Source organism: Dioscorea cayenensis, chromosome 6 (assembly GCF_009730915.1).
Source record: "Dioscorea cayenensis subsp. rotundata cultivar TDr96_F1 chromosome 6, TDr96_F1_v2_PseudoChromosome.rev07_lg8_w22 25.fasta, whole genome shotgun sequence".
In the NCBI taxonomy this organism is placed as follows: Eukaryota; Viridiplantae; Streptophyta; class Magnoliopsida; order Dioscoreales; family Dioscoreaceae; genus Dioscorea; species Dioscorea cayenensis.
Window position 1 is genome coordinate 17,184,600 of NC_052476.1, and position 14,027 is coordinate 17,198,626.

At 33.6% G+C, this 14,027-nt stretch overlaps 2 protein-coding genes across 2 annotated transcripts; both read right to left on the reverse strand.

Annotated features, from left to right (window-relative positions):
* Positions 1–276: 276 nt before the first annotated feature.
* LOC120263188 lies at positions 277–1,338 on the reverse strand. Its single transcript, XM_039271074.1, has one exon. The coding sequence runs from the start codon at positions 1,336–1,338 to the stop codon at positions 277–279; it is 1,062 nt and encodes a 353-aa protein (XP_039127008.1).
* Positions 1,339–2,500: 1,162 nt separating this feature from the next.
* On the reverse strand, positions 2,501–7,431 carry LOC120263538 (cation-transporting ATPase HMA5-like). Its single transcript, XM_039271487.1, is given in 10 exon segments — positions 2,501–3,085; positions 3,186–3,443; positions 3,526–3,726; positions 3,820–3,870; positions 3,873–4,164; positions 4,254–4,312; positions 4,465–4,790; positions 4,903–5,317; positions 5,478–6,089; positions 7,104–7,431. Coding segments are annotated over 10 exon segments (3,006 nt in total). The 5' UTR covers positions 7,419–7,431; the 3' UTR covers positions 2,501–2,608.
* Between the last annotated feature and the right edge of the window lie 6,596 nt (positions 7,432–14,027).

Genomic DNA, 14,027 nt, shown 5'->3' on the forward strand with positions numbered 1-14,027 from the left:
GCAAGAACTGATGAGTGTGGGCGGCACTGTTTGATGGGGACTAGGAATGGTGGATGGCGCCGATGGATGGGGACTAGAGCCAGAGCCTTGGGGAGTGTTGGGAAGTGAAATATGATCAGATTGAGTGTGAGTAACGGATGGAAGGAGAAAAGACTGGCTAAGGGGTATCGATGGCTACTCATTAATAGTATGGCCAGGAATAGTGGTATTGGGACAAGCGAACCGTCCTCTGCTAGCGCTGTGGAAGCCGCCACGTATGCTGCGAACGTTGGCGCCTCAAGAAGCGCCAGAGTCGGGAACTGGGTCAGCTGTAGCGCTCGGGGTCGCCAGGGTGGCACGTGTGCCTCCACCTCGACCCCGAGAGTTGCCACGCCGCCGTGACACAAGAAGCCAAGGGCCGAAGTCTGTCTCCGAGAGAGAAGAGTTACCAAAATCAGAGACCTCGGAAGAGGGACGATCATGGGGCAAAGCAGAATCCTCCATGCATTGATCTTCAACCGATGGAACCAAGGGGGTACTGACCACCGTCTTCCCCGAAGGACGAAGAGGCGGATGAGTACCTCTGGTTCCATGAGTCGACGATCTCGGGTAAGAGTTGGTGCCATGACTAATCAAGCCGCATGAATAACAGAAAGTGGGCAACCTCTCATACATGACAACAACAAAGACCCGATGCTCATCATCCCCGATCCAAAATCCGCGACTAAGGGGCCTAGATAGATCAATATCGATACATACTCTAGCGAACTTAGAACGAGCCAGAGAGGTAGTAAGATCATCGATTTTGAGGAGGATACCAAGCTGACTAGCAATGAAGTCGAGAGTTTCACCGTCCCAGAACTCAATCGGAAGATTATGGAACTGAACCCAGATGGCCGCCGTGCTAAGCTTGGCGAACGTAGGCTCGGAAAAAGGTTTCCATGGAGTCAGCTGCAGAGTAATACCATTCACAGACCAAGGACCATCCAACAAGAGATGTTGCAGTATTTGTTGAGAAGAGCATCGAATAAGAATGAAACCATTCGGCAAATCAGAAATGAGAACTTCCCCAAAGCTGGACCATTTAGCAAGTAAATCGTCTTTGACTTGTGTGAATGGAGGTGGTTTGCCGAAAAGTTTTCCATAAAGGGAGTGTTGAAACCGCATACATGCCCGGTTGATGCCATCCTTGTCTAGACGAATAAAAGTAGAAGTTGATTCCTTTAGCTTGTTGAGGATCTGGGGGTTGTGGAGAGGTGAAATGTCCATAGATTGGCGAAGAGAAGAGGCAATCTGAGCCCAAGAATTGGGCTGAGCCGGAGAAGATGGGGGAACCGAATGCCGGTCCCCACTTGCCATGGCAAGGGGGATCGACGGATAATTAGTGCAGGGGAGCAAAGGAGTAGAAGAAGTTTAGGAGTTACTCTTTACTAATAGCGTTTAGATTAATAGCGTTTTGTTTGATTGTGTAGAGTTGATTCATGGCCTTCCTTTTTTTATGCTTGTTTGATCCACAGCTAGTGGATATGTCTTATATATATATATATGTGTGTGTGTGTGTGTGTGTGTGTGTGTGTCTGACCTTCAGTCTTCTACATTCCCTGGGGGTGTTTGGTTCATGGAAGTGAGCCTGGAAGTGATGGAACTGGGCTCATTCCATGAGTTCTGTCTGTTTGGTTTCCAGAAATCAAAGCAAAAGGTGGAAGTCCCACTTTCAAAACTCCCACACTTCCTACTTTTGACTTCCTTGAAAAATCCCCAAAAATCACACTTCCCCCAAAAATTAGAAATCTGGCTTCCGTGAATTCCATTTCATTTTTTTATAGCATCCTCCGCCTCCTTTCTCCTTCCACATGCTCCCTTTCTCTCCCATTAAGTATAAATAAAAGGATTACAAATATTATTTATGTATATTTGTTGTTAATTAATTTATTAACCAAGTTGTGTTGGTTAATTAATTTGTTAACCAATAATTTCATGTATAATATATATAAATATTTAACGAAATAAAATTATTTATCCATAATTAATGCAATGCTTTTAATATATATAAATACCAAATTGTATAAAAATAATATAGATAATGCTTTTAATATGTATGAGTATTTAAAAGATAAAATTATGTTTCCATATTAATTACAATTATGTAACTACATGTTATAGGTGGTAATCTCACCATCACTTGAAAGTGGTAATTATATACACACTTCCATGTCAATCAAACACATGGAAATGTTAAAGTTAGACTTCGTAATCATCATTTCTGTGAACCAAACAATAAAAGTGACAAAAAAACATCTCACTTCAATATTCAACCAAACACCAAAAAGTGACACTTCCATCAAGAAGTGAGATTTCTGGAGAAGTGAGACTTCTAGACTTCTCCACTTTTCTCCCACCTCCATGAACCAAACACCTCCTAAGTTCCGGCTTCCTTCTCCTAATCAAATGAACATAATTTATCCATTTTTTTAAAAAAATTTATATATTAAAAAAAAAACAACACCACCACCACCACCAATATCACTGTAATAACATTGATTTCATTTTCTTCTCCTTAGAGAGAAAGAGAGGAAAAACACAATTATAACAACAAACATCAAGACACAGAGACTCACTGGGTAACTAACTATTCTACAGTTATTTCAAGTATAGTAGTGAGTCTGGGTTTTCTATACCTTCTAAGAAGCAGAGAAGAACAAACAACACTGACAGAAGACAAAGCCATGCAAGCACCAGCCAACCAAGGAGGCAACTTCAGCCCAGTGAAGGGGAAGAGAACTCCGGCAGCCACCGGAATGGCGATGAGATTATAAGCCATTGCGAAGAAATAGTTCCATCGTATCCGAGAAAACGTCTTCCTGGAGAGATCAATGGCAGTGATAACATCTTCAAGACTGTTTCTCATCAAAACATAGTCTGCTGCTTCAATGGCAATGTCTGTTCCTGCACCAATTGCCATTCCAACATCAGCTGCAGCAAGAGCAGGAGAATCATTGATCCCATCTCCAACCATCCCTACAGTACTCCCATCCTTTTGGAGTGATCTTATCACTTCTGCTTTCCCTGCTGGCATCACCTCTGCTCTCACATCTTCAATCCCAACCTGAATTTGTTACAAATATGTAAACATAGTCTGTGTTTAGTACTATCAATTGTCAACAAAATTATCAGAATTAGAGAGAAAAAGAGAGAAAGAAAGGTACCTCCTTGGCTACAGCTTGTGCTGTTCTCCAATTGTCTCCAGTCACCATGACTGGATGAACTCCCATCTTCTTCAAGCCTTCTATAACTACTGAGGCTTCCCTCTTTAAAGGATCAGCCACTGCAATGACTCCAATGAATATGCCATCATATGCCACAAGAATCCCTGTTTTAGCATTTAATTCCAAGCCAACCAGGAAGCTTTCAGCTTCATTTGGAATGCTGACCTTGTTTTCCATCAGTAGATTCCTGTTGCCAACCTGAATTGATTGAGGTGTTCAGATAAAAGATGAAGAGAAATAATTTGGATGTGAGAATATTTTTGCTACTCATCAAACTCACCAGAACTCGTTTCTGATTTATCAAGCAATGTACACCCCTTCCAGGAATGGCAGAGAAGTCTGTGACTTCAAGAAGCCAACCAGAAAATTTATCCTCCTTGGTTTGCTTTTCAGTGCCTTTGGCAGTACATTGTTTGTCGAAGAAATGATAGTGGTATGCATGATCTACAATTGCTTTTGCGACAGGATGTTCACTGCTAGCCTAAACTACACAAAAAAGGGTAGAGCGAGCACGGTTATTTTGGTTGCAGTTTTCTGTGAAACAATGAAGTGAAAACAAAAGCCCTCTACTAACCTCTGCTGAAGCAACTAGAGTGAGAAAATCTCCAAGATCCATTCCCTGAAAAAAACTTTAGCAGTAGTGACAGAAGCTTTTCCCTGAGTGAGAGTGCCTGTTTTATCAAAGAGAACATAGCGAATACTTTGAGCTCTCTCCAGAGCATCTCCGCCTTTTATCAGAACTCCATGATTAGCACCGACACCAGTTGCCACCATGATAGCAGTTGGTGTGGCCAGGCCAAGGGCACAAGGGCATGCGATAACTACAACTGATATAGAGAACATGAGGGCGAAAACAAAATAGTTACCGTTGTCAGAGAACCATGTCTTAGGATATGCCCCTAATGAACCATACAGAAACCTTCAGAAAGCAAAATGAAAACAATATAAGCACCACAAGTTCGAAACTTGGTCTGAATATTTATTGCTATGCTATGCCATGATACTTACCATCCCAGGAATGTCAGCAATGAGAAGACAACAACTGTGGGCACAAAAATGCTTGCAATCTACAATTAGTGAAAACATCAGATTAGGACAATTATATTTCTTTATCAATCATCAAACAAGGAAAGGCAGTCAGGATGTAGAATGAATGAAGTGAACTAGATTAGGTATCACTGAAAAACCATTACAAACGTTTAAGCTCGAGAATACTTACATAATCTGCATATTTCTGGATTGGAGCTTTTGACATTTGTGCCATCTCAACCAGAGAGATTATCTGGCTCAAAACAGTATTAGAACCCACTTTGGTGGCTTGGATATGCAGCACACCATGTAAATTCATTGTACCTCCAATAACCGAAGAAGAGAGTCCCTTTGGGACTGGTACAGATTCACCAGTAACCATACTTTCATCAGCATAACTTGCTCCCCAAACAACAATGCCATCAGATGGAATCTTGGCACCAGGAAGAACCTTCAATATATCACTTGGCTGAATCAGCATTGCATCTATCTCTCTTTCCACTGAATCTTTTCCCTCTGGAGTTCAGAAAAGGAAAGCAATTCAATAATAGCAATTTTAAGAGAGAGAGAGAGAGAGAGAGAGAGAGAGAGAACCCATTGAAAACATAGCAACTATGCTACAGCATACCAGCATCTTTCACCAACAAAAGGGCTGTTGCAGGGGCAAGCTCAACTAGCTTCTTAATTGCATCTGAAGTCTTCCCTTTCACAAGAACTTCTAAATACTTTCCCAACAGCACAAAAGTAATTAACATTAAACTTGTCTCAAAATATAAGGGAGACCAGAATCCGGTAAGTGCACCATACAGCAGAGCACAAACAGAGTAAAAGTACGAAGCGGAGGTTCCCAGTGCAACCAAGACATCCATGTTCGTCGATCCATTGCGCAATGCTCTATAAGCTGCTACATAGAATCGTCCACCAACACCAAATTGGACAATACTCACCAATAAGCACTTCAAAAGATCATTCATAAGAAATGGACCCAATCTCCTCAGAGTGAACCAATTTAGGAAAGGCAACCGTGTAAGGAAGACGGGAATCTGAATGAAAATTATAGTCACAAAAGAAGTTAGATGAAAGTAAAGCATCTTTTCCAAAACAGCATATTGAGCAACAATTTAGATAATCAATATATGAAAGGAATGCCGTGAAAGAGGGATACTATGAGTTGATTTTTGCATAGTTCAGAATCATACTCACACTTAAAAGTAGACTTGTAATGAAAAGCCTAAACATTTTGGCAGCTTCGACATCATTTGGAGATGCACAAGTGCAAGGGTTCCTGACATTTGCTTTGAGTTTCCCATCACTTTCTCTTTGAATGGCATCAACTATAAATCTCAAGCTGGTTGCTTCAAGGTCAAAGATGACTTCCACTTCTGATAGGATACCTCTCAACTCAAACTGCTTCAAACCCTTGATGTTTTTAAGTATATCTCGTAAAACACCTAAATCTTTGTCATTGATTAATCCTTCAATACCTAACAAAACTTTATTCTGTTCACTGCTTTCTAAAAATGTAGCCTCAAAGCCAGCATCTTCAATTGCGTTAACTATTTCATCTTTATTAGTGACTGACGGGTCATACTCGACTTCTCCTAATGAAGTTGCCAGGGCAACAACAGCTCCTTTCACACCAGGCAGTTTCCTCAAGATGCCTTCAACAGAGTTTACACATGCCGCACAAGTCATACCCCCAATCCTAAATTGTCCAAACAAAGTCTTCTGTGATTTTGAGGGTGTTTTATTGGAATCTGGAAGTATCTCTGCTTCAAACCCTGCATCTTCAATGGCATTTTTAACATCTTCGGCCTGCATGAATGGGCAGAAGTGAACAAATTACAATAAGTGATCACATTTATGGAACTAAATGGATAAACTGAAAATAATAATTGAAGAGAGAAAAAAAGGGAAAATTGCAAACGAGCAGAAGGAGACATAATTTAAGAACATCCACATAAATTAATCTGTGACTTCAAAGTTATCTTGCATCCTGAGCAATCATGTTTGGTGGTCAATCCCACATCATATATACGTAAGAAATAAAATAAAATAGAATCATTTCTAAGTAATCATGTTTACATGAGGGTAATAAATGGGCCATGGTAGTAATTATGTTTGGATATACAAATCCACATACTAAGTTCATCATGAAGGAGGTAAACTAGAATTATTTCTCACAGTAAATTTGAAATCCTTTAATTTTCAGCTAAATAGATCAGAAAATTTTACTGCAATGCCATATCAGAAACTAGTGCAAGTTCAGAGTTTACATATTCTCATAAGTTTCTATTGAGACTCAAAAGTTTCTATTACCAATGTTGAACTAATATAGTCACAACAGAATACACAAAATCCAAAAATTAATCAGTCCTTCAAAACAAAGATTGCATTAACACATTTGAGTCAACTCTTGTCTAAATAAAGAATCAATAGAAAAAACCTCAAAAGCTGGATATTAATGTGAATGGGAACAAGATGCCTCAATTCTCAGCCAATGTTATAGAATACAAACAATTCCCTCAATTCCAGACGGTAATAATAAATGAACTAAAATGAGAATGAATCCCTCCACTAAAACCATAAACACGTCAAAAATGAGAACTTTATGCCACCAAATTCAATCCCAAAAGCAAAAAAACAAAATACAACAAGAACCAAACCTCACAATCAAAATCACAAACAAATAAACGAGAATCAAATCAACAAAACAACAAGTTCCATCCCATCAAACCAACCTAAAATTAAACAAGAATCAGAACCAGAATGCCACCCTGAAATGAAGGTAGAAAAGCAAAAATAAAAAGCAAAAGAAAATTCAAAAACCTTGACGAGCAGGGGATCAAAGACAACATGAGCCTTGTTCTGGAGAAGAGAGACGGTGGCGGCATGGACACCATGAACACCGGCGATCGCTGACTCAACGGAATTAGAACAAGCAGAGCATGTCATGCCAGTGACCTTCACCTGAATCGTCTTCAGCTTATCGGCGTCATCGCCACGGTGCTCGTCGTCGAAGGAGTCAAGAAGGCGGACGTCCTCGAGATCGTCGGCGCCATCCCTCGCCGTAATGGGCTCCGTGGGTCTCCGGAGACCGCCGGAGACAGCGGTCAGCTGGAGGTCCCTCAGGGCCGAAGCCATGGATTCCGGGGACTAGGAAAGAGAGAGAAAGAGGAGGGAAGAAGAAATAGAGGCGGTTGGAGAAAGCCCGAATTTCTTTCTTGACGGTTTTGCCCTCAAATTTTAATTTTATTTACATCTTTGCCATTTTTTCATTTTTTTTATATTTTTTTATATAAAAGCCTCAGAAATCTGGTAATTATAGTTTTATGAAAATAATTTTCATGTCCCTGAAAATAATGGGTAATTTGCATATATACCTTTAAAATGTGCACAATTGCTTATTTCGTTTTTTTTATCTTAAGAAAAATTATGGTTTGTGGAGAGATATATAATTGTGTATTTTAATTATTTATTTTAAGGTATTTATGGAAACTTTACTGAATATATAAAAAGTTTTTTTTTTCTTCTTGGCAGAAGAATGCATTTGTAATTAAAAAAACTTTCTGGGGTGTATTTGCAAAAGAAATTGCTTTTTCTTGAAGGGAAGAGTTTGGTGATTGGCTGCTGTCAACAGAGAAGAGAAGTTATTTTAAAGTTTTCTTTGAATATATTTTGGATTTCTTTTTTTTTATAAATAATTTATCAAAAAATAAAATGCTTTGAATTGGTGGGAAGTCAATGTTGGGGTGATAGTTATTTATTTTTTTAAATAATAACAGAAATAATTTAATGATAATATTCAACAATTTTTTTTTATTTTAGGGTAGATTGGTAATATATTTTAGTAGTTGGTAAACTAACTCCAGAGTTGTTGACTTTATTTCTGTAATAATTATAATAATTATTATTATTAAAAAAATTAAATAAGTATGGTTGATTACATTAATCCTAAAATAAGAAATCATACCTAATAAATTTTTTAGGAAAAAATAGTATAAAGAAAATCAGAGTGTTTTCCATAATGTTAGAACTTTATTTTCTAAAAAAAAATCATGAGACCACTTACTATATTTTTAAATTGATTTTTTCTATTATTTTTATTACTATGAGAGTCTAATGGTTGAAAATTATAAAAAAATAAGGAGATCAATAATAATAATACACAATAATTATAAATTTTATAGATATGAAAAAAATAAAGATTGGGCAGATTAAAAAGCAGACAAATTATTCTTAGTATTGCTGATTTATATATGTGATAATATCTTAATTAAAACTTTTAATTGTTAATAAATGAAAAATTTTATATAACAACTAATAAACATCATCTTCACAATTAAAAAAGTTGTTTACCTAGTTCCAAGATTATATCAAAGTTTAACCGAAAGAAATGATCAATAATAAATAAAAATAAAAGAAAAAACACATGTTTACATGAAAAACCTAAAGACAGTGAAAAATTACTGGCGGAGAGAGAAAAAGATGGTTCCATTATCTTGAAAATAAAACATAATGGTGATGATTTAGCTTGTCAAATTCATTTACATTATAATAAAATTTTAAAGGTCAAAATATCAAAATGGTCCCTCTATTTTGTGTTTTCTGTCCTTTTAGTCCCTCCAATATAAAATCCACTTTTTTGATCCTCGTATTTTTATATTTTTATTTTTTTGGTCCCTCTAATTGACAGATCTGCCATTTTGGTCTTTACAGTTGATGAATTGGAGGGACCAAAAAAGATGAAAATGTGTAAATACGAGAACCAAAAAGACGGATTTTACAATTAAATGACAAAAATATGCAAATACAAGAACCAAAACGGCGGATTCGATATTAGAGGGACTAAAGGGCGGAAAACAAAAAAATAGAGGCTATTTAATAATTTACACCAACTTTAAAATATATTTATATAAACCATGTGTCAATTACAGGTTGGGTTAACTTACAATCAATCTAATTTATAGTTTAATTATACTGCTTTTTAAGTGTGTTCTGATTATCTAAATTTTTTGAAGAGGTTTATATCCAATGGCAAAATTCCTCAAACCCCTAATGGAAACTATATATCAATGATGAGCCACCGGCAGTGATGTACCATCGCATATCTTCAAAAGTTCAAAACTTAAACATCAAGTTTGAGATTTATATATCTGTAACATAATTACTCCTTAAAGGAATATAACATTATTTATAGAGCACTGACCACCATTCTTAATGGACCTTCAACTAAACCAAAAAAATAAAATAAAATGTCATAACCGACAAACTTGTGAATTTTTTTTTTAAAAAACAAGGTAAAATAATGGAGAGATCAGTGATTAGATGAGGCAGGTTATATGCTTTGATTAATATAGGGCAACATATTCAAAATAAAATTTACCTTTTAGTTAGGATTGGGTAGTTAATTGTTGACTTAATACTTTAATTAATGTCCTATATATTTCTTTTGTAAAAGCCATGCAGAATGCCATAATGCTTGATTTTAAAACATCAAAAGAGGTTGCCTTCCTATTTATTTTTATGTGAATTAGCATGAAGATCTTGGCCTTTTTCTAATGGTCATTAATACTTAATAATTTGAGGTTTGCTATTTGTTTTAACATAACTCCACCAACTTTTTGAAATTAGCAGGTGAGCAAACTTGCCAAAGTCAACACATGTCTAGGGCTGTTATCATAATTATTTTGACTTTTATATTTCTTATAAATTAAATAAATGTTAAATCGGGCAATGGTTTCAGAATTTTATACAGGTTTAGCTTGAGTTCCTACCAATTTTGGTACTCCAATTTAATCTAATCCAAACTTTATTTCTTGGTTTTACAAAAATCCAAATAGATTGAAATAATCTTTAACAAATGGCATGCAATAAAAAAAAATATATAATAATTAAATATATAACTTATTACTTTAATAAACGACTAATAGTGTCATTAATTTATATACCGGAATTTGACACTATTTAAAACCATTATTAAATATTTACAGTGTATGGATGTGTTATTTATATTATAAAATAATAATAATGATAATAATAATATAAGAAAAATAAATTGATTTTAATTTCCAACCAAATGTTGTATCTCCATTATTTATCAATGATTTATTTATTTATTTATTTATATATATATATATATATATATATTATATTGGTACATATAAAGACTTTAGGGTGAAGTTTTTGTTGAGGAAGCAAGTACCCACCTCCTTTTTATAGAAAAGGAGTGAGATGAGAAGACAATCAAAAATTGATGGAGACTTTTCTTAGATTCATGTCTAACATGGACATGTATATTATAACTAACAAATAAAATAATCATATTGCACAACTTGAAATTTTCTTCTAAATATATATTACATTGTATTCCATTCATAAGTTCTCATATTTCTTTCTTTAAGACTTCTCTCTCTCTCTCTATATATATATATTTTTTTACCACATTGTGAAATAAATAAATGGAGAGGCTTTTAATAGCTAATATGATTTTTTTAAAAATTAATGGGAAAAATTTAAGAGCCTTTTTTAGGTTTGCTTAAACAAAGGCCACTAATTTTTGTTGGTGTGGGGTAATGATCAATGAAAGTAGTCCAAATTTCAAAGTAAGGTCAATAAAGTAATTTCGAATTACGTTGTACTAGTGGGGTAGGTGGCATGTACTACAATTGCATGTTTACGTGGCAAGCAAAAGGGTGACTTAGAAAAATAAAGGTATAATCACCAAAATAGTCCATGTATTATTCTCTTTTGCTCTTTTTCACTGAATACTTCGATCTAATCTTCATTTTTCAAAACGCTCACTTAAAGAATGCTCCTGATCAGTCCCTCTACTTTTTAAAACGCGCCCACCTGAGGACTACAGGGCACATTCTTTTAAAAGTAGAGGACCAATGGGGAGCATTTTTAACTAAAACCCGAGACATTTTCAAAAGTAGAGGACTAATGAGACTTCGAAAGAGAGGGACCAAAAGAGAAGAGAGAAAAAAGTACAGGGACCAACTAGGGTATTATACCAAAAATAAAAAATAAATAAAATTAAATACAATGTTTAATTACAATTTCATTAAAAATAAAGAATAAGTAATCAAAGATTTATAATATTTTTTGTGGTTAATTTCTTGAAGTGCTTTTTTAAAGCTTATCTATACACAATTTATAATATTTTTTGTGGTTAATTTCTTAGGCAACTACATAAAAATTAAAAAAAAAAAAAAATTCCAAGAAAGACCAAACAGTAAATTTTTATAAATATTTTCTTAAAAATATATTTTTTACACTAAATTTATATAATAATTTGAAAAAAGCCAGAGCAGGCATGGACCCTTTTGCCCTGCCTACCTCTGTCACATAAAAAAAAATATATAATTTTTTTGTTGTTATTTAAAATATATTTATTTTTAGTCTTGAATTCTAAAAAATCCCTAAACCATTAAAAAGAATTAGTTTTGGTACTTACTTTAAAATCTTTGGGTCAAAATAGTTTATTTTGTTGTTTTTAGAAAATCAAATCAAATGATTGAAATTTGACAGTAGAGAATTGATTGAAGACAAGGCATAATATATATATATATATATAAACATAAAAATAGTACATATAAGTAATATGGAAAACAAGCGCATAAGTGCATTCCACTCATGTTGAAGTTGATGAGCATTCAACACCCAACCAACAAACATTGGTGTTCCACTGAAGAGAAGCACTTGGGCAATGTATGTCATTGCTTTAAAATTAAATCTCTTTTCCCTTTTTCCATCCCAATCATGGCCCTTATAAAAGCAAATGTAAATTAGTGATTTACTAATTTATTATCCTGTAACAAATATCCAATAATTTTTGATGTAATACATTCAAAGTAATGAAAATTAGACATTATTCATTGTTATGATATTTATTTGTTTATATTTATTTTTTTAATATAATAAATGCATATATAACTAACCGCGTACATAGAAAAGCAATACTAATCCATTTATGCACTTTCACACTCTGATAGATAGAGATTGAGCTGCTGCAATCTACTCCCACAATCGAGAATTTTTGACACCATTGTTTGGGCTGCACCTCAAACCTTGGGAATAAAAGTTTTTTAAACAAAACTTTATATTGTAGGGCAAGTATTATTGGACTAAAGAGCTTTGGTTATAATTTTTTTATTTTAATGTAGTTGTCATTTATCTATTACTATAATGTAAAAAAATAGTGAAGAGATTATATGCGCCATTCATTTTTTATTTTTATTTTTATATTATATATATTTTTTTAATTCTTTTTTTTTTATCTCAACTCTCTGTCCCTTTCATTTTTGAGAGGCCATGCAATGGAGAAGGACGTAGTGGGATATAAATCAGTGAAAAGATTTCATGCACTATGTAAAATGCAAAAGAAGAAAAATAAAGAATGAAAAGATGCCATGCAGTCATGCACTATATATATAAGAAAAAGAAAACGATTTGTATTGTGTTATGCTGCTTTTACTATATCTTTTTTTTAATTAGACGATAAATATCCCCATTTAAGGTTAATAATCAGGGGTGTGTACTAATGTGGAGCGTATCCACAAGCTCAACAATATTGTGCCCTCACCTTGCGTAGATTTCAATTCCGGGTCTCTCTGAAATGAGAATCTTATACAATGAACTTGGTACTAATAGCCCAAGAAACCGTTAGTATGCTCATACTATACTCATTTGCGAATTAAACATATCCTAAAAAAACTTCATTGAATGCTAATGCATTTTTTATAATTCAAATATATTAAAAAAACACAAACAAAAGCAACAAGTGTCATTTTCTTTGATATTAATTGTTTAATGTCCTCTTATGAAACTTTTATAAAAGAGAGATTTTAAGGTCATTTGCAAACTTATAAAAACATAATTTTATCGAGTCATGTAATTAGACTTTTTTTTTTAATATAATATATCGATCAAAGTAATCTCATAGTTTATAGTCTCATGCATCCAAATCCACGGTAAAACATAATATCTTGTCAACATGAAGCTCTTTTATATGTAAAATTAAATTACAAATATTATGAAAATATAGATTGACTTTTTACTTATTTATTTATTTGGTTTTTCAAAATGAGTCAAGAGAACGTAAATAATAGTTATTTTTGTAATAAAAACTTTTAGTCGACTTTTTATTCAAGTAATATTCAAATAATAAGAATGTTTTGTAGCGAAATTACATGTAATTTCACTTTATTTTCTGAGTCCTACAAGGGGAAATAACTTATATTTGATAACATTAAAAGAAAAAAAATCTTATACTAATGTTTATGTACAGTAAAATATTTCTAAACATAATATTTACCTAATAATAATATTTTGTCATTAAATATAGATTGTCTTATGTATTAGCTAACACCCACATGTAATGGGATGGAAAAAAAAGGAAGAATATATTTATATAATGCATACTTACAATACATAGTTATATTAATGCAATTTTTATCTTATATTTAAAATAAAATAATTAGTGAAATAATTTTTTTGCAAGAAAAAAATAAAAAAAAAATATGAAATTAATCTTCAACAAGATTTTATATTAGCTGAGGTATATTGAATAGATTATATGGAGTAAATAGATTAAACTGGGTTTATTTATTTATTTATTTTTTTGGTTTGAGAAATGTGATCAAGCCACTAAACTAAACTGGATGTTGTTAACAAAGAATGTATGCATTGTTGCCACACAAAAATAAAATAATAATAAAAATAAAATAAAATAAAATAATGTATGCATTA